Below are 22,579 nucleotides of genomic sequence, written 5' to 3'. Positions count from 1 at the left end.
CTGAGTTTGCCCTTGATATAATGCAATAAAAGCCCTGTTAACATATGACTGGATTCTGTCCACAGAAACGCAAGAGGGCTTTTAATCTCGAGGGATAGGTGTTAAGTTAAAAAAATTGTTTAAATGCACACATTATACCCTGCATGCATTGTTTGTAGCTTTCCTCTTTGTAGTTTGAGACCATATCTATGAATATCCAGTAGTCCATTTCAGATGTGAGTGCTGTCCGTGGTCACTACCCTCCAATTCATTCACTGGAAGTCAAGCAAAGAGAACAAACTTCACTGTAAACTAACCAGATAAGCTGCCGGGCCATCACGTTCATCATGTGTTCTCTCAAAATCAATCTCTGCTGAGGTAAGACATTCAATGTGCTTAAATTCATTTCAGTATGTTTGAAGTTTCATTTTATAGACATTGTGAAAACTAAATGTTGCCACTAACCATTCTAATATATATGTGTCTATACGTTTGAGGTTTCTCAGATTTAGTACATGTTTTCCAAGTGAACACGCATCTGAACTAAACTGAACTTTATCTGTTAGTCTTTGTTCCTGGCACATTGCTGGAGCAACAGTTTATTTGGGTATTTCAATCGCGGATTACTTTGAAATATCCAAATAAACTGTTGCGACAGAGTGCATCAAAGAGACAACCATTGCATTAGTTTACATTTCTTATCGTCTTAAACTGAACTGTCCAAGAATTAGTTTCTTATAAGCAACCTGGGAAATTCATTAGGATCATTAATTTATACAAAACTGTGTGCCAGTCCATCCAGTCAATGCTGAGATATTGCGCTTGATGAGCTGGTGGTGCTACAGAAAAGTGAAACTTAATTCTCTGGGCACCATAACATAATTTCATGACATCCAATAGTTGTTGAGACATTCCAGTCTAGACCTACACTGCTGGTATGGCCAAAACAGTATTGTGTGAGGAGAACTCATTAAGAAATCATTCAAAGTTCAATTCATAACAACTTTACATCACCACATATGTGGAAAAATTAGAGAGAAAAACTGTAATTAGCAGGAGGACAGGTATTTCTGGTCTCTGTGATAAGAGTAAATACAGATATTGATTCAGCTTGCCGCAAGGGTGCTGTTACTTTGTGTGTGGTGACAGATTGCAAAAGAGTCCAGTAACCAGATATATTCAAATATTTACATTATGTTGTTATGCAAAGGGTACATGACAAGATCAATTAGGAATATATCCCAATAATTAAATAGTTAAATGGACTTTCCTGGGTGACTGTATTTAGTCCCATTATTTGCATGGAGGATTTCACAGTCGAGTTCAAGTTTTTTCCTTTGTCTTGTTGTCTTTATTTGTTCAATCCGCTGGTCACAGTGTTGTGCTGCAGCCAGAGATGAACTCGGATCACTGATCATGGCGGTAGTAGCTTCAAGAGGGGAGGTCAGCAGATGGCTTTCAAAGTACGCCACCATCTTCCTCTGTCTGGCTGTGTTTGTTTTAATCTTTGTTCTATGTAACATGGACATCCTTGAGGTAAGAACTTGGTTTTAGTGGGACTGCTTGAAGGGTGGGATCCTGTTTCATTCATAATAGTCAGATTTCTGAATATTGTTTCAAATGCAAGGTGGATATTTTTATGGAACTTTTAATACAATTCTGTCTATTCAATCATACATACTCAATAGTGATTAATAATAATAGTTTATGATTAATTAACTTTAATAAACTATTTTGACAAATTCAGTGTTTTCTTCTCCCAGACTCTTGGCCATTGTTATATTAGGTATTTGCCTGTTTTGTGCATACTTTTTAGGTAACCTTAAAGAGAGGAGACCAGAATTTCTACTCTCTGGAGAAAGTTAGGCAATTTGACAGTGTGGGGGATGAAAATGTTAGATGGGTAGTAAATGTATATAGAGTGTTTAGGGGAGTTGTGGTTTTATGGTAAGGGGATGACTGATAAACATTTGGTCACAGTCATAGGGTCTGATCACAGGACCATTTGTGTGAGAGACCTCAAGCCCATCATGTGGAAGTTACATTAGTAATGTAAATAGGACACCAGATGTGTTCCTGTTTAAATGATGTACCGAGGGCTATATCAGGGAGAGCATTCTGGAAATCAAGAGAGAATACTCATGATGTGGTCTTCTCTCCATGCTGCATGTAAGTGTCTTGATTATCACACCGGCTTGAAAGTTCTTCAGAGAACTAGCAACTCTCAATTTTTGGGAAGAATTTCCACGACAACAGTATTAAGAAAAATATCCCATAACCAAAAAATCTTGATTTTGAGTAACAAAATATTCTATGAAAATCTTCTTCGGCCAGACTATTTGGCATGACACAGCCTCTATAGTGCTTCTGGGCCAATAATGCAAAATACCCCAAAACATGAATTTCAGTAACCACAACTTGAAAAACCGACAAAAGAAGAGGTTTATTGTCATATGTACAGTAAGAAACACAGTGGTTTATACGTACAATGGAAAACTTACTTTGTCCGACTCCCTTAGGCAACACACAAAAAGAAGAATAGAATAAAGTTAAAAATATAAAAATAAAAATATAAAATATAACTAAAATATAACACATAACTTAAGTGCAGAACATTGTTCAAAAATTTGCATTTAACATTCAGGTTCTTGCCTGATTTGCAGGCGAGTCGGTTTGAGTATCTTGGAACTTCTGCAGCTAACAACTAACAGATCAACAGTTGTTATCAACCCTCCAGAAATATTCAGTTATTTTGTGCTTTGGGCCAGGAAAAGTCTTCCTCATTCGCCCTTTTGTTTTAGTTCATTTGTTTATTTGTTTGATGCCTCTTCACCATCTCTGGTGACTCTCTGTCGACCCTCTGTCATTTTCAGCATAAAATGAACTCTACCGCCACTGTCCCGAGAGTAAACACTAACCCTGACAAGCATCATGGCTTCTGCACCTTCCAGCCACTGTCCTCTACGGACGCTCTGGAGGAACGCCTTCTACTAGACTCCATTGCTTGGCCTGAAACTCCACTTTTGCCTGCTCCTCTTCCTCTGGAGCAGACCAGTAATCCTGCCAACAGCACCTTCACCATTCTCCCACCCGGGAAGGAGGGAGGACAGTGGCAGATAGGGGATCAGCTGAAGGTTATGATCAACATGTGTGATTTCCAGGGTCGTCCCAAGAAGTCTGGGGGAGATGTCTTACTTGCCCGGCTGCACAACCCAATGCTCGGCGCAGGTGTGGTTGGGCAAGTGGTGGATCATCTCAATGGCAGTTACTCTGCTGTGTTCTCTTTACTCTGGGAAGGAAGCACACAGGTTGAGGTGATGCTAAAAGCTGTTGAATAATGTGATTGTGTTGTAGGTGTGGATGTCATGATATTATTGGTTGAAACTGGTTAGCTCACGCTTATGTAAGCGTTTGTTTCCTGTAAAACATTTTGTTTTAACAGGAAGAAAAGAATATTGAATTTCAATAGAAATTCAGAAATTTTGTTTTTTGCCTTTTAAAAGGCATTTTTCATATCATCTAGAAATCCTTTCACTATTCCTCTTGTGTTATTGGATTTGGAAAGGCAACAAAACAGAGGTATCTATTTTACTACAGCCCCCAGTACACAACTTCAGCATGCAGAGAAATCCAAAGCTTTACACACCTGCCCTGCCTAGTTATTGTTACTAAGCTGTGATTAGACAATCGCTGTTCGGGGAAGGAGTTTATGGTCAGTTGTCCAGAAATGTTCATCCTAAAATCAATCTGGTTCACAGCTGAAACAAAGTGTGCAGCTTTAAGTAATAGCCTATTCACTACATCTGTCTTTACTGATATGACAGGTGACGCTGGTTCACCCTAGTGAGGCTGTCACAGTGCTGCGCAGGCTGACCAACGAACAGCCAGACAGGATTTACTTCCAGAGCCTCTTCCGCTCAGGCTCACTCTCACAAACTACCACCTGTAACGTCTGCCTACGTCCAACCCAGCAGCCACTGTGTAACTACACTGACCTCTATACAGGCGATCCTTGGTTCTGCTACAAGCCAAAGAACCTGAGCTGTAATGCAAGGATCAGCCACTCCAGGGCAGAATTCAAACAAAACCTCAAGGAGAAGGAGGAGAAGCTCTTTCAAAGGTGAGGTTGGAGCAGAGATACAAGTCAGAATTTCTGAGTGACTTCTAATGAATACTAGCGCTACCTATGTATCTCCTTGGTGGTGAGACATTTCGTTATGTGTACCTTTCTTAAGTGGGGTCAACATGAAAGTCTCCATTCGGGCTTCAGGACCTGCCAATGTCAAAGTGTTGCCAAAAAACAAAGGTAAACCCCAATCTTTACTACTGCATTTCAATATAATTCAAATTTCAATATGCAGAAAAAAACATTTTGAAAAGAGCGCTGGGAGCAGGGAGCATTAGGCTTAAAGTTAATAAACTTTTAGCACCAACTGTTAGCAGTGTCAAACTCAAGTAAGGATTGCACACAAGACGTTCATAAAATCACTTTATACCTGCTCTTATCCCCCAAACTGTTTACATGATTTTAGTTTGAAAGCAAGCAGGGAACATTTTCCATTTGCATGTACCAGTGTACCATTATAATACACAACAACTTAATAATTGCCGCCTTTCTGCTTTCAGGAAGGGGGAGTTAAAATAATGACCATTTTCATATTAGCTTTAGTCTGTATTTTTAGCAACTAGCAGGTACCATGGTTTCTTCCAGTTATGAAGACTAGTTTTCTACATTCATACCTCTGGTGACAAAAAATAGGTTGGTATATGTTAAGTCTTATAAGCTTTTGTTCTTACCACTGCAAGATTGTTATATACTGAATTTGATTCTCATAATATTGTGGACAGAATATTGCTTTAAATGATAAGGCTAATTGCATTGATTGTATTAACAAGTATTGCCTATTAAAGCATGAAATGGTTTATTTCTTTGTGTCATAGAGCTCCATTGTTGTTCAACAACAATTTCAAAGCCTAAAACTGTGTGACATGTTCTTGTATTACAGTGAACATGGGCACCATAGTTTAATTCAGTACAGTTCCACATACACTGTCCTCCTGATCACTGGTACCTTATGTGTATTAATCCTCTGCTGAAAATAGTCCAAATGCACTATGTACACCCATAAAAAATACAGCTGTTCCCAGCCTTTGAAAAACAACAATGAATTTGTCACTAAAATACGTCAACAGTAACAAACAGACTTGGTGCTGAGTGCCACAGACAGGTTAGGGAGAGACTTTGATTTGGGCCTTTTTATGAGACTTGTTGACAATAACAAAATGTAAAATAACGACATCATTAACTTCCTCTCAGGTCAACCAAAGCTGAATGTGAAGTCTGGACTCTCTGGCTATTACTATCAGGGCATGTGGCGATCACTAGGTGGCACCACAGTTCACCAATTCAACACCTCTGCCATCAGTCAGTGTCTGAAAGGCAAGGTGGTCCACCTGTATGGAGACTCCACCATCAGGCAGTGGTTTGAACACCTCAAAGAAACACTGCCAGGTAGCTGACCCAGAGATTTTTGATAAGGGTTTTGATTGTGTTCACACCGCAGGTTAATCTGTTCCCTTTATCATATTTTTTAGATCTTGAGGAGTTTAACCTTCACAGCCAGAAGCAAGTTGGACCTTTCATGGCCTTGGACTTCGCAAACAACATCTTGGTGACTTATCGCTGCCACGGTCCTCCCATCCGTTTTGTTGATGTCCCAACCAGTCAGTTGCGTTACATTGCCAATGAACTAGATGGCTTAATTGGAGGCACCAACACTGTTGTAGTTCTTGGCATCTGGTCTCACTTCAGCACTTTCCCCATTGAGGTCTACATCCGGCGACTGCAGAGCATCCGCAGGGCGGTGGTGCGGCTGCTGAACAGGGCTCCAGACACGCTAGTCGTCATCCGAACTGCAAACCTCAAAGCTTTGACGCTTTATGAGACACTAACCAACAGCGACTGGTACTCGCTGCAGCGTGACAAGGTGCTCAGAGCTGTGTTCAAAGGTCTGAATGTTCGTCTGGTGGACGCCTGGGAGATGACCCTGGCCCACTACCTGCCACACAGCCTCCACCCACAACCACCCATCATTAAGAATATGATTGATGTTCTCTTGTCCTATATATGCCCTCGAAATGGTGGCTAGGCGTGTGTTTGTTGGGGAGGGGACTGGGGATTCAAGTACACATGCTGGGAGATGCAGGAAATCACTTACTGTAGAAGCTTAAGTAGAAGCAGATGAAGGTAATATTGCCATGAAAAGCCCAGTCCATAATACACCTGTCCATGAAAATGCTCTTGGTTCTTGTATACAATAAACTGGAATTTGAAGACACTTGTCCAGCAGCTAACAGTCTACCTCTAAGAGTTAATCTGTGCTCTGCTAGTTGACTCCAAGGTATAATGAGGTCACTGTAGTTCACCATAGTTTATTTTAGGCATATTTAGACCTTGTTGTCAGGGTACTTAAACCCTGTGCGACAGATACCTTCATGGGAATGTAAATTTGTGGATCTGACAACCTACGGACTCATCCTGTCACTATAGAATCAACTTCTGGTGTGATTTAGACTTCTGTAATTTGACATTAGTAAACGTTAAGCTGTTAACACCTTAAACTTGAATAAGTCAATTGAAACATCGACTGTTTACTGCGCAAACATATTTACTTTAAAGGAATAGTTTGTCTCTTTCTGGAGAATTAGATGACTACATTGATACCACACTAAGTTTTGTACAGATCAGATATGGCATGTTACTGAGCTTTGGTGAATTAATTTTGTTACCTTTGAACAAAGCCAGGTGAGCTGGTTCCCCTGTTTCCAGTCTTTATGCTAAGCTAAGCTAACTGGCTGCTGGCTTAAGCTGTAAACAAAATAGTTCAGTACAAGTCAATAACTCATTAAAACACAATCAGAAATTATAGAGTCAGTATAGTAAGTATAGATAGTTGCAGGAAAATGACAATGTCCCACAATCCACTAGGCACTGTGCAGATGTTTAACAGCTTTAAGGTGATCCTTGGCAGCTCAAAGTTGGACAATATTATGTGACTTATAGGATATTTGGTGGTTACCGGTAAATACTTTACTTGAACTAGGGCCATGGAGGGCTACTGCAGGATATAAATATTGGATGCCAAACATAAGTCCACTGTCTGTGCTTATTTGCAGCTTGTATATGTTATTTACAGGATATGATTGAGTTATATGGATGTATTTACATTGAGCTGAGTAGATTTTTTTCCCTTGGATGTGTGAGCATTACTAGGGCCCATTCTTTCTTACAGTAAATTTAACAAAATCATGTAAATCTGTCTCAAAAGGGATGGTTTATACAGCAGATACTGTTGTTATCCTGCAGAGTTTCTTCTATTCTGTAGTCCATCAGTGGACCATAAAGGATTTTTTAATAACAGCATTTGAAATAATATCTTCCTTTACCTCAACAGCCATATATTTAAAAAAAATCTCTCAAGACATATGAATGTGTTTCATGGCTCCAAAAAACAAATATAAAGAATATTCTCATGATGTAATAATATATTTGCATGATGTCAACTTTGAGATCCAACACTGTTAAATTACACGTCATTTAAACAAGATACTTTTGTTAACAGAATTATAAATATTGTATGAAATGTTAACTGGCTTCTGCGTTTGGTTGTGGGTTGATGAAATTTCTTTCCAAGTTGTTTCACTTTTCTATATTTTTTATTTAATATATACTGTACCAAACCTATGGAATATATGTAAAAACCAACTGGCATGAACACATGGGGAGATGTTTGAAGATGAACTCACTGTTAAACAGCAATTAAAAACATTGGCAACGAAACACAAAACAAGGGTTCTGCAGACAAAATCCTTTAATGAATATGTATTTTATAATCAGGTGTTTCATAATCAAATAAATGCACTTTATGAATTGTTAGCCTTTACTGGCTATGCATCATTCTTTAAACCAATCATTCTCAGCAAAAACAGAAATAACAATGGACAATAGAAAAAGTTTTTAAAACGTGTCCAGCATGAACTGCTCTAATACTTGTCCTGCTGTGCTGACAGAAAAGCAAGCTGGAAGTGAAATGTGGGTTGGCTCCTCTCACACGGACTTGATCATCATTCTGGTGGCCTTCAGGGAATAGGGCGCCCTACCTTTCCAGGTATCCCAGTGGAGGCCTGACCCCCAGCCGATGTGGTTGCCAGCAGGATGCCATTCGCCGTGCAGACTGGCGGAGCCACAGCGGCTGTACCACCAACCACCACCATCTGCAGAGCTGCAGTCGTTTTCAGCAATGTCACCAAAGATGCATGGGGAGCAGCCATCATTGTCACGGTCGATGGTGCTGAAGCCGAAGCCATTCTGGTCGATGCCTGGATAGGAACCACGGATGGCATCACCTTTGGACAAAATTAGAAAGCAAGTTTCAGTTCAGAGGGTTCCTTTCCTAGCTTAGTTAGTAATGTCAGTTACACAGCTATATCCAACTCAAAGGTCCAGTGTGTAACATTTAGGAGGACCTATTGTCAGTAATGGAGTATAATATTCATGTACTGTATTAAACTCCAAATAAGTAAATACAGTTTCTGTAACAGAAACATTAATGACTCAGTCATATCTCATGGTATACCTTTATTTATACAACATTTTAAAGGAATAAAATATGGAATAATGTCTTTTTTTAATATTCAGTATAGTATAGTCATACCAAACCAATTATGCTGTAGCAGTTAAAACCCAGAATGCAATATGTTAAGGAGTGCACTGTGTTACTTGTTATTTCATCTTTTCAAAAATTACATATGTCTCTTTAAAGCTGCCACATGTATCAAGTATGGAACAACACATCAAGAAGCTAAACAAAATTGGATCTCAGAAGACTGTCAGCCACATAACAGGAAGAGGGTGCTGTTGTTTCAGAGAAAACAGAGCTAAAGCTGTCAGTCTGTGCTGACTGCAGACGAAGGACAGTATATGAAGAGGCAATGAGTCAAAGACAAAAATCACTTTCAGTGTGACTGAAGGAGCAAATGGAAAAAGTTTTATGGCAAATGTCTTGAGAGCCATACACACTAATAGTATTTTGGGGCTCTGATGAAAGCAACAAGTCACCTTTCGTGTGGATCCCAGGTTAAGTAGATTCCAAGGTATAAACAAACAGTGTGACTGTGTGCCATGACTGCGTGACAGGTCAATGAAATCATTCGCTTGGCACTCAGACTTATTTTGGTACTGTAAAACTACACTGAATAACTTTGATTTACATTGATTAAAATGAGCATAAATAAAAGTGAAATAAATGGGATGACATTTGTGTGTCTATACAAAGCAATGGGAAAAGGGGGACTGAGCTAAAAAAGCAGCCGTTAGAAAAGCCGGCATTACCTGCATTTCCTTTGTATTTCCCAACATGCAGTTTGAAAGCTGCCTTCTCACTGCCCAATCTGAAGTTTCTGTACTCTGCAAAAGCAGTTCCACCTTCGTGGTCCCACAGGTCGACCCTCAAAGTCCACTTCTTGATCTTGTTCTTGGTCAGAGATTGAACCTTCTTCAGACCGAGCCAGTGGTCATCTGAGGGAATCAGCAGAGCACAAGGAAAGGGTTTTTACCATTTTAAAAAGAGAAATAAACAAATTCTTTTTTTCAGAATGTATTCAAAACATTTTCCAAAGTTATAAAAAGCACATTAGGTTTCCAAGTGTTTGGCCCTTAACAAACCATGGTCATTGCTGCAGGATGCAGGGTTTTTAGGTTGCCTGCAGGTAAGAATTCAGGGAATTCAGCTGAAAGTTCAAGCTTGCAATTTCTGTGCAATTTTCCTCACTTTATAATGTTTTTAGGTTGCCTGCAGGTAAGAATTCAGGGAATTCAGCTGAAAGTTCAAGCTTGCAATTTCTGTGCAATTTTCCTCACTTTATAATGTAACATAGTTATAGAATCTAATTTAGTTTTAGATTGTGTAAACCTCTGACTCTTCGCCCCTAAGCATGTGGCAATGTCAATAAGGAAGAATAATCACAACCTTTACCGTAGTCAATTGAATCCCTAATCCCCTGTATGTTCTTTATTTAACTATATTTACAATCACTGTGTGTTTAGTAAGGCATGTCCACCCCTCAACCGGTAATACATTCTAATAAGTCATGAGTTATGACACACACAGCAGTTAAAAGTACGTACCAGTCAGGTTTCCAAAACCACCTTTATATGCTGCCCATTTCCTGGTGAAGGAAACTGCTCCTCCGCTGCGTCTCTGAAACACCGTCCAGCCTCCATCTGGCCGCATCTCACAGTACGCCTGAGCAGGCAGGAAACATATGATAAGAAAACTGAGTGCCAGGCTTTTCACACACAACCTAAAGACTGAGGCATGTCTACAGGGCTTTGGAAAATATTACATTATGGGTTAACATGGGTGTTCTAAATGATCTCTTCTCTTTACAAAATCTGTCATAATTAGGGAATGATTAGTTCATGAATATTTGTGAAACCATCATACGGACTACTTTCTTTATCTGAACCAGCAGATGAACAGCACAAAACTAGTAACAACTCATTAATTACTAATTACTTAAACCTAAACTACTGTTTTGTGGCCCCCTAAAGTAAAGTGGGCCATCACACTGAGTGGTTACTGAGTACTAAATCATTACTTAATGATTAGTGCAAGTTATTCAAATTGTCCCATCAGAAATAGTGCTATAAATGCCCTCTCCCATCTCTGTCATGGTATTCTTTCTTTCTTTTTTAGCAACATTTAACAATATGCAGTGATGATTGCTGGATAATATGAGATGATTCAGTCCACAGTAATCTTTCAAGACTGACACCTGCAAGCCGAGGAAGCAGTCATGCCTTTTAAACATAAAAGCAGCTGCCTTTATGGAAAACATCAACACTCCTATTACCCAGCAATCATCATTGCTAATTGGTATATGACAAAAATACCCCAAAAAGGTTGCTACTGACTACATTTATAGCAATCACTCTAACATCCAACATCCCAGATCTCAGTTTATGTTTACAATACTGCTATCTAGCAGTTGGGGTTTAAACACAAAAATTAATACAGTGTTTTTGTGAATCGATACAATATCACAAAATAAAATATTGCGATACAAGTTTTTTTTATATTTTCTTACTCCCCTAGAACTCAGTAAACACTCAGTCTGACGCAACACTTTAGGAGCCACAAAAACAAGTAATGAATGAGTCGTTTGTGGGCTGCTAAAGATAAAGAAAGTGGTCAGTATAACCATTTCACAGATATTCATGAACTAATCAAACAGGGCATATTTTGGGACAGTGAGTGACCTAGACACACACAGATACAAGCACACACACGCCTAAGGTCACCTTAAACGGGGTCTTGACTCCAGGAGGCTGGATTACATAAACCCCACTGGATGCTTGCGGTGAGAGAGCCTTAATCTGTGTGCAATCTGTTCCTGAGGTGAAGTTGAGAAGAGAAAAACAAGAGGATGGTCAACACACAGGGCTTTGTAAGGTCCATAATATGTACATTAGGCCTACGTAATAACACTGTAAGCTTGAGACGTACTTTGAGAAGAAACTCTTGTCGGTTGTTTCTAGTAAAAGCAAAGTAATGTGTTAATAAAGTCACAGATACAGACATTAGACATTGTTCTTGTCTGAAACATATTAAAGAAAACAGAGGGGGAAGGACATTAGGGAGAGAAGGAGAGGTTTATGTAGTTTTTATTTTTTACCTTAGCCTGTGCTGTGATGCTCAAAAGAAATGCCAAGAGCCCACAATACCCAACCAGACTCTTCATTTTGACCTGATTTTCAGAGTTTAAAAGTGACATGTTAGCTTTAAATATATTTGAAAACTTTTTCTAAAGAATATACTTATTTAATCTTTTCATCTACACTAAACAGGCACAACAGTGTTACTTGTTTAGTGAATGCTCAATGAAAACTGCAGTTTACAGCTCTACTCTTGTAAGGTGAACAACTTACAAATGAGAGACATTTCAGGCTTCTTTCACTTTTGCAGGACTAAAGGCTAAAATACTACCATTAATAGCCAATCATTTATTTCTCCAAGCACTTACCTTCGTGTTGGCTGAACCTTGTATCCCAGCTCAAATTCCACTACAGAAGCTACACCTTTTCCCACTGACTAAACTACAACACCTCCTCCATTTATAACAGACCCAGTCATCTGACGCCAAGTAACTTGCTGTTTTTACATAGTACGTCACACAGCTTTCACAACTGTGACATTTCAACACAGGTACAGTAAAATAAGCCCTCCTCTGTGTTTTTTTTTTATCTGTCTGGTGACACCACCCAAAGTAAACGACATTCCAGGGCTGACTCACACCAGAGCAGTGCTGCTGGAGTCTGATATTCATGCAGCATGGGATAGAACATATCTCCTTTGAAATTCGTAGTATAATGTAGAGATATTTATGTTTCCCAGAGGAGAACTGTTCCCTACATTTTCATGCAGTGCCACCCATACAGTAACCCTGACCCTGAACCCTGAGGTTGACATTTGTTGTTTTGAGTGAAATATCTCGTAACATCTCGACAAGTAACAAGTCCCTCCAGAAGTTACAATGTTGCATCTATTGACGCAAATTCAACCAATCCCTGTGAACTATCTGTGAACTTGCGATAACCACAACATTTCAGCTGATTTGTCATTTCCTGCACAAAACATTGAGCCATATGTCACCAGATTCCCTTCCTTGTTTTTATGTTTCTAGTTGTGAAGATGCAGATACATGCGATGCAAATGTCTCACATTTATCCAGTCCACGTGATTTTATACTCACTGGAACAATTCACCTTCAATTTTAAATGAATTACTTTAAAAAAGTAAACATTGTTTTTCAATTTTTAATTGATATAAACAATTTTATTGCAAAAAAATACCTAAAAGCGTTGCAACATGCATTGCGATTTTTTGATAAAGCTGCTGTGAAATCAGGCAGTTTAGGCCGCTACAGTCTCTCTCTCTCTCTCTCTCTCTCTCTCTCACACACACACACACACACACACACACACACACACACACAAAGAGATCATTGGAGTGGACATTTGGTACAGATGGTGGTTGTGACCCACATCAGCCTCAGCTATACTATGCAGTTCATCCTAATTATCATCATCATTATGTTTGCATGCTAACCTGCTAAACTAAGCTCATGGTGACATGAAGTTAATCAATAGAAAAAAGAAAACATTTTCAAAGGGCACATTATTGTGCAATGTCCATGTCTTATTTTATTGTCTTTCAGGTCTGATTACAACATAAGTTTAAAATCTATAAGTTAGACAGCTTCAGTGAATATCAGATTTTTCCTATCTAGTATATACATTTATATGTCTATAAATATATAGTACAAATTAGCAAATGTTAACAGCCTGACACGCTAAACTACAATGGTGAACATGGGGAACTTTACACCAGTTAAACATCAACCTGTCAGCATTGTCACTGTGAGCATGTTAGCATGCTGACTTTAGCATTGAGATTAATGCAGTTGTACACAAGTACAGCCTCACAGAGCTGCTAGCATGGCTGTAGACCGTACTCATTGGCAGCATTCAGTTTGAAAAGTATGTGTCACTGTCTTCTAATGGAGCATTTATAGCTGGGTGTTTAACAGAAACATTATTAATGAAAGATAGTATTAAATTATTTATATTTTTATATACTATATATATATATTCTGTCTTATTTTTGTCTTTTTTGCTATTCATCACATATCATTCCCCAGCACTGCCTCTGAGAGCCAAAAAACACTAAATTAAATATCTTTAACCGACCTGCACTTAGAATTCCTCAATTCGTTCTGCACTAGCTGACCGAGGAATGAGTTCGGGCAAACCCTCCACTGTACAAATAGTTACAGAGCAGTCATCCTCCTCCATCCCAAACCCTGGGTAGAGGGCCTCAGTGAAGGTGCTATAGAATGTGTGAAGATGGCTGAGGGCCCCAGAGGAGACACTGTAGAAGGACAGGGTGCCACCAGGCCAGTCTAGGAACACTCCGACCCTGTGGGAGCGAGACGGAGGTGCTGGTATTTCCACAGACTGGTGGTCGTGCTGAGCGCTGTAGTGATCCTCAGAGCAGTACAGACTCCAGGACTGCTCTGTGTACCCAAACCCACAGAGGTGAGAGCTCGCCCTCCGACGGATCCCCCTCACAGCCACAGCAACGTCCACCCAGCGTCCTCGCCACTCCACCTCCCAGTAGTGGCGCTGGGTAAGGTCTTGGTGACACAGCACCTGGGAGACACTCTCAAACCTGTCGGGGTGATCTGGGTACTGCTGTCGCTCCCTGACCCACGTCACCTGCTTTCCACTGTCGTACAGAAAGAGAGACCTGGCAGCTGTCTTTGAGTCCAACGTCAGTGCACATGCATCTGTATGAAACACAGATATGGCTATTTTAGTGTTCTTTTTAAATCATTTTTATTTCATAACCATGATGAGGTCCAAGGTCATATTAACTCAGCAGGGTGAAAATGAACTGTGGGCCCCTGTTGACCCCCTTTTCTCCCACTAATAAACACCTACTTACTGAAAGGAACACATTTAAAAAAAACCTCTATTCTGCCATCTGTTGGACAAATGACACTACAACATGTCCAGGCAAAAACAAGTGAATAGGCTGAAAACTTACAACATGCATATGACACATAATAAATAATAAAAAACAGAACCTTTTTAAGCAATTCAAATGTCACTTTAAAGGTTTGATTACATGTTGAAACACAGGAATTTGAAAATATAATACAGACACATTATTTTTTCATTCATTTGATTCAAACATGCTCCATTTAAAAGAGTCTATGTACTAAGATTCTATTTGGCAGGCATACATTTGGTAAATTGCAGAACTAAACTAAAAACTACAGAGCTTGTGTGTATCTGCCCGCATTACAATTAGTTGCTGTTTGATCAAAAGTGAAAGAAAACATTATTAATAGAAAATATATCACTTACAGTTTTTCAGTTTGGATTTCAAGTAGCACTTTGCATTATGGTCCACACTGTAGACAGGAGGGTAGATATGCAAATATGAATAATTAATACTCATTATGTTTCATAATCCTCTATATCTTTTGTAACCACAGTGTACATATAATATTGATTTTACATGTATGTAAAATATGATTGTACATGCTGCTTTCTTCTCTATGTTAGGATTTCTGTTCCCTGCTGTTTATCATGTGTGCAGCACATGTGCTTCTGCTCTGAAACAGACTCTCTGTGTGGCAATAAAGACCACTATAAAGGGAACTTGATCATTACATGAAACTTTAAACCATAAGACATGTTGCATATTTTAGGAAATACCCATCTCACATGGTATGATCAGGATTTAGGTTTTTCACTTTTACAGGAATTTTCTTGAATCTCTTTTCTAAGCACTTTTGGTCATTTGATCCTTCATAGGCTCATAGGAGGTGTGACTACATTTATGTCGCCTTTATCTTTTAATCATCTTCAAATGTATCATTATTATTTTTATTTCAACATTGACGAGCCTAGCGATAGCATATCTGAGTAAAAAAAGATGAAAGTTGACTGAGGCTTGTTCAACTGTTATTGGAGCACAGAGCCAAAAGGGGCGGGACTTAGGAAAGATCAGTTGTATCGTCGATACTGGAGAACAATAGCACCAGGAGCGATTAAGGTTAAATAAACAAGGACACTAAATAATTAGCTGCGACAGACAGTTTTACCTTATTTTTTCCAGTTTGCAGAGCGGGTCATTCCAATGAACGGAGATCAGCTTCACCCCAGTGTTCTGCAGGTAGTTGTAGCTTAGGTCCAGCTGCCTCAGGTGAGAAGGGTTGGAGCTCAGTGCTGAAGCCAAATAGGTGCAGCTTTTCTCTGTGACTCCACAGAACGACATCCTGTGTGGAGGCAGGGTATTCACATTCCAAGCAATATTTGCCTTTTAGTGTTATGTAGACATGAAAAAATAAATCCAAAACACACTTGTTACTTTTCTACCTTACATTTCTAGGTGTTTCTGTGTCTTTATTGTGCAAAATGTCTTTTTATTTTTATAGGATTATATGATTACATTATTATTATACTTGCACTTTGGCATATTAAGGAAGTAAAGATTGTTACTTTGAATGTAAAGCCAGCTTACCTTAAAATCTCCAGTTTACAGTCCGTACTTGCCAGTCCAGCAGAGAGAAGTTTCACTTCTGCGTCCTGCAGGTCGTTCCCACTCAGATCAAGGTCCTTCAGGTGAGATGTGTCGGAGCTCAGGACTGAGGCCAAATCAGCACAGCATTTCTGGAGATTGCACTCGTTTAACCTGCAGGTGAGAATATGTTTTGTCCCAGTCGGTTATGTGTATTAAAAAGGTAGTACACAACAAAGTTTAAAATGACCTTAACCTTGCACGAGTTAAACTGATCTTATAATTTTAGTGAAAATATCATGGCCTGTTAGTTGACAACAGACTGAAAGTGCATGAAGAACTGTGTCATTACACTGAGAAAATATTTGTTGTGTCTCCTGAACCTGTGTGAACTGACCTTAATGTCTCCAGTTTACAGTGTGGACTTCTCAATCCAGCACACAGCAGCTGTATGTCTGGACCCTGCAGGTTGTTTCCACTCAGGTCCAGCTCTCTGAGGTGGGCAGTGTCGGAGCTGAGAGCTGAGCCAATGTGATGGCAGCATTTCTCTGTAAGGCCGCACCAGCTGAGCCTGACAAAAGGAAGACAACTTTAAATGAAGGTACAGCACACTATATGTGTAGTGATGATAAACTCGATTTTCACAAAAAGACTCCAGATATGGCTGTAGATTAGAAGTAAAAACTGTGTTGTAATTATTTAGTTGAATATTCCAATTGATGTATATTATATTAGGCCATTAAATACACGTGGGGGCAGCGCAACAAGCTCTAAACATAACATTCCCATCATCTTTTAAACTTGATATGGCCAACATGAGCAAACAGTTGCCAGTTTCTATCTACATGGTGTATGTAAATCCAATATTAATTCAACTAGCAAAGCTGAAGGTTAAGTTAGGATAGGATAGGTAACTTCCTCAGGAGTTGGTGCAGACAAAACAGAGCTGAAAGGCCAGTAAATATTACGCTCTGTTGGGGGGGCAGATATTTGATTCACTTCACAGAAATAACAAAATCAGGGATAGTATCAAATTAAAATGCCACATGTAAGATATCTTTTACACTGAAGAAACTATGAGACTGCCACAGTAACCTTTCAGAGGATTGTACTTACCATAGCGTTTCCAGTCTACAGTCTGGACTCCTCAGCCCAGCAGTAAGCAGGGATACACCAGAATCTGTCAGGCTGTTGTTGCTCAGGTCAAGAGTTTTCAGGTGAGATGTGCCTGAACTCAAAACTGTAGCCAAATCTGCACAGGAATTCTCTTTCAGCTTGCACTGATTCAACCTGCAAACAAGTACAGATTCATTTTGTTGAAAGCATTCACTGTGATTAAATTCAAGCTTAAGCAAGTGATTTATGTTCGTCAGCAATAAGGTCTTACCTCAATGTTTCTAGTTTGCAGTGTTGGCTCTGCAGTCCCACACACAGAGCCTTCACTCCTGCTTCCCGGAGATCATTAGCACTCAGGTCCAGTTCTTTGAGGTCGGTAGACTCTGTGCTAAGAGCAAGAGCCAGTACTTCACAGCAATCTCCTTCCAGTTTACACTTATGTAGTCTAAAAAAAGGGAAAATAGAAAACTATTTTAATGTTCTGAACTGAAAAATGGCGTGGATTTTGTATAATTCAGTAGCAATAATGACAATAAACAGCAGTAAACCTAAACCACAAGTCCTTCAATCAGGGTTGCATGGAGCATGTTTCTAAAAGACTGCTAACCGTTATTACAGACCTTAAACTTTTCAGTTTACAATGTGGACTTCCAAATCCAACAGAAAGTAGCTTCACTCCTGAATCCCTTAGTTGGTTGTCACTCAGGTCCAGCTCTGTCAGGTGTGACGAGGTCGAGCTCAATGCGGAGGCCAAATCTTTACAACAGTTCTCCGTAAGGTTGCAGTGATTTAGCCTTGAAAAATGATAAATAAACAACACATTTTTCTTTTTTTTCATTATGGGATGAAAACATTCTCAGGCCAAGGTCAAATAAGCTTGAGGCTGAGAGAGCAACTAAAATCAGCCTGCAAGAGGAACACTATTGTCATGTGGCTAAACTCACAGAGCACGTGTGGAGGAAGTAATGACGGTCAGCAGCTTCACTACCCCTTCTTCTGATCTTATGTACTTCTTCAAGTCAAACTCCTCCTCTGTTGCCTCTGATGTCATCAGTTCGAAAGTGAGAGCGGACCACTGGACTGGAGACAGCTTTTTGGCTGCAAGCTTCCCAGAACTCACAAAGCTCTGGACCTCCTCCACCAAAGACTCCTCTTTGAGCTCACTCAGGCAGTGAAAGAGGTTGAGTTTGGCCTCTGGTTCCTCTTTTATCTTTTCCTTGATAAACTGGATGGTTCTCATCACATCTTCCTCTTCTTCTGCTTCCAAATGCAGTATTCTACCCAGGAGCTCCTGGTTTGACTTCAGCGATAGTCCTAGGAGAAAGCGAAGGAAGAGGTCCCAGCGGCCGTCTGGACTCTCCAAGGCCTTTTCAATGGCAGTCTTGTGAAAACTGAATACAGACTTGGGGAGCCATCTTGCAGACATCCTTTTTAAGTACCCAAGAAGAACATTCTCCTTTCTTTGCATGTAGCAGTGATGAGCGTACACAGCTGCCAGAAACTCCTGGATAGTTAAATGTACAAAGCTAAAAACTTCTCTCTTCCTTCTGCCCTCCACCACGAAGACCTCTGTGCAAACTCCTGAGTAGATGGTTGCCTCTTTGACATCCATGCCGCACTCTTTCAAGTCAGCCTCATAGAAGATCAGTTTTCCTTTCTCCAATTGACGGAATGCCAGCTCTGCCAGCTTCAAAACAACATTATCGCTTTTCATTGGATAGTGCCCTTCTAGCATCCGGTCTGTCTGACAAAGAAGGAGATATGCGTACATCTCTGTCAGGGTGGAGGGCATGCCTCCTATCATATTTTCGCGTAACATTTTTTTCATTACAGTGACTGTGATCCAGCAGAAAACTGGAATCTGACACATGATGTAGAGGCTTCTTGATGACTTCACATGGTTAATGACCCTGATGGCGAGGTTATCATCACACAAATGCCTCTTAAAGTATTCCTCCTTCTGTTCATTAGCGAAACCCCTCACCTCCGTCCACTGGTGGATGTGCTTTCGAGGGATCCGGCTAGCTGCCGCAGGTCTGGACGTGATCCAGATGAGTCCGTTTCCGAGCAGATCTCCCGTGATGAGGTTTGTGATCAGTACATCGAGCGAGGCTGGCTCTGTCTCATCTCTCAAGACCTTTTTGTGCTTGAAGTTCAAGGGGAGGAGAGTCTCATCCAGGCCATCAAAGATGAAAAGGACTTTGCATCCTGTTCCCAGCGTCTCAAGTGGTTTCATCTCAGGGAAGAACTGATGGAGCAGCTGCATCAGACTGCAGTCCTTCTCACCTATGTTGGGATTCAGTTCACGGAAAGGAAGTGGGAAGACAAAGGTAATGTCCTGGTTTTCTTCTCCTTCTGCCCAGCTCAGGGTAAATTTCTGTGCACAGACAGTTTTACCTGCTCCAGGTATACCCTGGGTAAGCACAGTTCGGATCCGCTTCTCTTGGTTGGGCTTGGGTTTGAAAATGTTGCTAACATTAATGGAGGTTTCTTCTGTCATAACATGATTGGACCTCTGCTGTCTGACCTCATGCTCCTTGCTGAAGCCTCCCCAGGCTCCTTCAATAACGTGTAGCTTGGTGTAGATTTTGTTCAGGTAGACGGTATCTCCTTCATCTGCATTCCCCTCGTAAATGTTTTGGTACTTTTCCTTCAGGGTGGATTTCAGTTTTTCTTGGATTGGATGGTGGTCAATTTCTGTTAATAAATAAAAAAACTAGTAGTTTAACCTTTAATCTTGTGTCTGTACATATACAGTGCATATGAAAAGTATTCACAGTGCTTCACTTTTTCCACATTTTGTTATGTTACAGCCTTATTCCAAAATGGATTCAATTCATTTTTTTCCTCAAAATTCTACACATAATACCCCATATTGACAACTTAAAAAAAAGTTTGTTGGAAATTTTTGCAAATTTCTTAAAAATAAAAAACGAAGAAATCACTTGTACATAAGTATTCACAGCTTTTGCGATCAAGCTCAAATTGAGCTCAGGTGCATTCTGTTTCCACTGATCATCCATGAGATGTTTCTGCAGCTTAATTGGAGTCCACCTGTGGTAAATTGAGTTGATTGGACATGATTTGGAAAGGCACACACCTGTCTATATAACGTCCCACAGTTAACAGTACATCTCTGCAGACCTCTGAGACAGGATTGTCTCGAGGCAAAGATCTGGGGAAGGGTACAGAAATAGTTCTGCTGCTTTAAAGGTCCCAATGAGCACAGTGGCCTCCATCATCCGTAAATGGAAGAAGTTTGGAACCACCAAGACTCTTCCTAGAGTTGGCCGTCCCTCTAAACTGAGTGATCGGGGGAGAAGGGCTTTAGTTAGGGAGGTGACCAATAACCCAATGGTCACCCTGACAGAGCTCCGGGGTTCCTCTGTGGAGAGAGGAGAACCTTCCAGAAGGACGACCATCACTGCAGCACTCCACCAATCAGGCCTGTATGGTAGAGTGGGCAGACGGAAGCCACTCCTTTTAAAAAAAAAAAAAGGCACATAGCAGCCTGCCTGGAGTTTGCCAAAAGGCACCTGAAAAACTCTCAGACCATGAGAAACAAAATTCTCTGGTCTGATGAGACAAAGATCGAACTGGAAGAAAACCTGCTCCAGAGCGCTCTTGACCTCAGACTGGGGCGACGGTTCATCTTTCAACAGGACAACGACCCTAAGCAGACAGCCAAGATATCGAAGGAGTGGCTTCAGGACAACTCTGTGAATGTCCTAGAGTGGCCCAGCCAGAGCCCAGACTTGAATCCCATTGAACATCTCTGGAGGGATCTGAAAATGGTTGTGCAACAACGCTCCCCATCCAACCTGATGGAGCTCGAGAGGTTCTGTAAAGAGGAATGGGCGAAACTAGCCAAAGATAGGTGTGCCAAGCTTGTGGCTTCATATTCCAAAAGACTTGAGGTTGTAATTTCTGCCAAAGGTGCCACAACAAAGTATCGAGCAAAGGCTGTGAATACTTATGTACATATTATATTTTCATTCTTTATTTCTAATAAATTTGCAAACTTCATGTTGTCATTATGGGGTATTGTGAGTAGACTTTTGAGGAAAAAAATGAACTGAATCCATTTTGGAATAAGGCTGTAACATAATGAAATGTGGAAAAAGTGAAGCGCTTTCCGTATGCACTGTATTTATGAGTTTGAACTTGTTTGAACCTGACCATGTGTGGGTATCTTTTATCTTACCTTTGCTTACTTGATTGCTTGGAACTGAAAAAGAAACAGAAGAATTAGCTGTTAAGTGGCCAAGTTATTAGTTTACAAACTAAACAGTCAAATTTTGTCCTACTTTTTAACATGTTTTACCTTCATCGTACTTCTTCTTTAGTGTTTCAGCCCACAGTTTGAGTTTCATCCTCATCAGTATATCCACAGTGGCTGTAACAGCACCGTCATAGCCATATGTTTGAACCAAAAGGTTCACAGTGCCTGGCCTATCCACCCCTTCGACCCGAGACTTGGGAATATGTGAGAATCCTTCAAGAACATTACTGTAAAGGAACCACTGGAAAGTCCTCAGTTCTTTATCAACCAGCTCCTCCAAAGTGCTCAAGAGTAGCTCTGGGACAGAAGCCATATCTGTTCTCCAAGTTAGTCATGTGATCAACCAGTCCTGCTGTTCCGTGTCCATTCTCTGGCAGAAATAAGGTTCAAGTGCAGCAACAGTTTCAGTTTTGAACTCATGTAGGCTGGCGTTGCTGCCGTCATCTCACTCCTCAATTCCTGCTGACTTCATTGAATCTTTACAGGCATGCAATCAGGATAAAGAGCACCGTCACTGCACATAAACATCCCTGTTCTACAGTAAAGGCATTGTTCCTGCCCGTTTTATCAGCTTTTGCATGCACGTGTTTACATACCATACAGAAACAAGTCGAGTCTTGTCAAGTGGGTGATAAGTGGGTATGGGGGCTGCTTATGAAAAGCATAATAGAGAAGTAAAAGAACTATGAGGTTGAGAGAAGGGACACTGTGCAATTCACAAACATAATTAACTAGTTACTAGTAACAAGTAAATTAATTAGTAACATCCACAGTAAAGTTCTTGTTTCGGTGTCCATGTAAACCAAAATAGAAAAAATGTGCATAACCCTCACCATGAGATGCAGAAGTGTGACACTGCAGCAATCTTTGCATGTCTTATTGATGGGCTGGTATAGATATACTGTAGCAGGCTATTGTACAATGTTTCCAGTATGTAGGCATAGCCCAGTGTTTACTCTCCCGCAGTGCAAAGTCAGTAAATACCAACACACGTTTCCTTAAAGGTGCAATATTTAAGAATGTAAACTATATTCATTTGTATTGCCAATGT

General features: G+C 40.3%; 3 protein-coding genes across 3 annotated transcripts; 1 reads left to right on the top strand and 2 right to left on the bottom strand.

Annotated features, from left to right (window-relative positions):
• The first annotated feature begins 197 nt into the window (after positions 1 to 197).
• Positions 198 to 7,915, top strand: LOC127358856 (NXPE family member 3-like). Its single transcript, XM_051392344.1, has 7 exons — positions 198 to 357; positions 1,357 to 1,515; positions 2,853 to 3,293; positions 3,804 to 4,099; positions 4,215 to 4,285; positions 5,297 to 5,491; positions 5,575 to 7,915. The coding sequence occupies exons 2-7, from the start codon at positions 1,396 to 1,398 to the stop codon at positions 6,126 to 6,128; spliced, it is 1,677 nt and encodes a 558-aa protein (XP_051248304.1). The 5' UTR covers positions 198 to 357; positions 1,357 to 1,395; the 3' UTR covers positions 6,129 to 7,915.
• On the bottom strand, positions 7,833 to 12,232 carry LOC127358863 (angiopoietin-related protein 5-like). The gene is made up of 7 exons (XM_051392354.1): positions 12,064 to 12,232; positions 11,716 to 11,787; positions 11,547 to 11,574; positions 11,342 to 11,433; positions 10,166 to 10,283; positions 9,371 to 9,556; positions 7,833 to 8,385 (listed from the first exon to the last, which is right to left on the bottom strand). The coding sequence occupies exons 2-7, from the start codon at positions 11,779 to 11,781 to the stop codon at positions 8,087 to 8,089; spliced, it is 789 nt and encodes a 262-aa protein (XP_051248314.1). The 5' UTR covers positions 11,782 to 11,787; positions 12,064 to 12,232; the 3' UTR covers positions 7,833 to 8,086.
• Positions 12,233 to 13,202: 970 nt separating this feature from the next.
• LOC127358847 (NACHT, LRR and PYD domains-containing protein 3-like) lies at positions 13,203 to 22,067 on the bottom strand. The gene is made up of 11 exons (XM_051392325.1): positions 21,571 to 22,067; positions 21,451 to 21,474; positions 18,191 to 19,943; positions 17,867 to 18,040; positions 17,518 to 17,691; positions 17,247 to 17,420; positions 16,528 to 16,701; positions 16,134 to 16,304; positions 15,715 to 15,888; positions 14,972 to 15,018; positions 13,203 to 14,388 (listed from the first exon to the last, which is right to left on the bottom strand). Exons 1-11 carry the CDS (start codon positions 21,839 to 21,841, stop codon positions 13,796 to 13,798), a joined length of 3,729 nt encoding a protein of 1,242 aa, XP_051248285.1. The 5' UTR covers positions 21,842 to 22,067; the 3' UTR covers positions 13,203 to 13,795.
• Positions 22,068 to 22,579: the final 512 nt, after the last annotated feature.

This window comes from Dicentrarchus labrax, unplaced genomic scaffold (genome assembly GCF_905237075.1).
Source record: "Dicentrarchus labrax unplaced genomic scaffold, dlabrax2021, whole genome shotgun sequence".
In the NCBI taxonomy this organism is placed as follows: domain Eukaryota; kingdom Metazoa; phylum Chordata; class Actinopteri; family Moronidae; genus Dicentrarchus; species Dicentrarchus labrax.
Note: the sequence above shows the minus strand (reverse complement) of the source record. Positions and strands in the feature narration are given on the sequence as shown.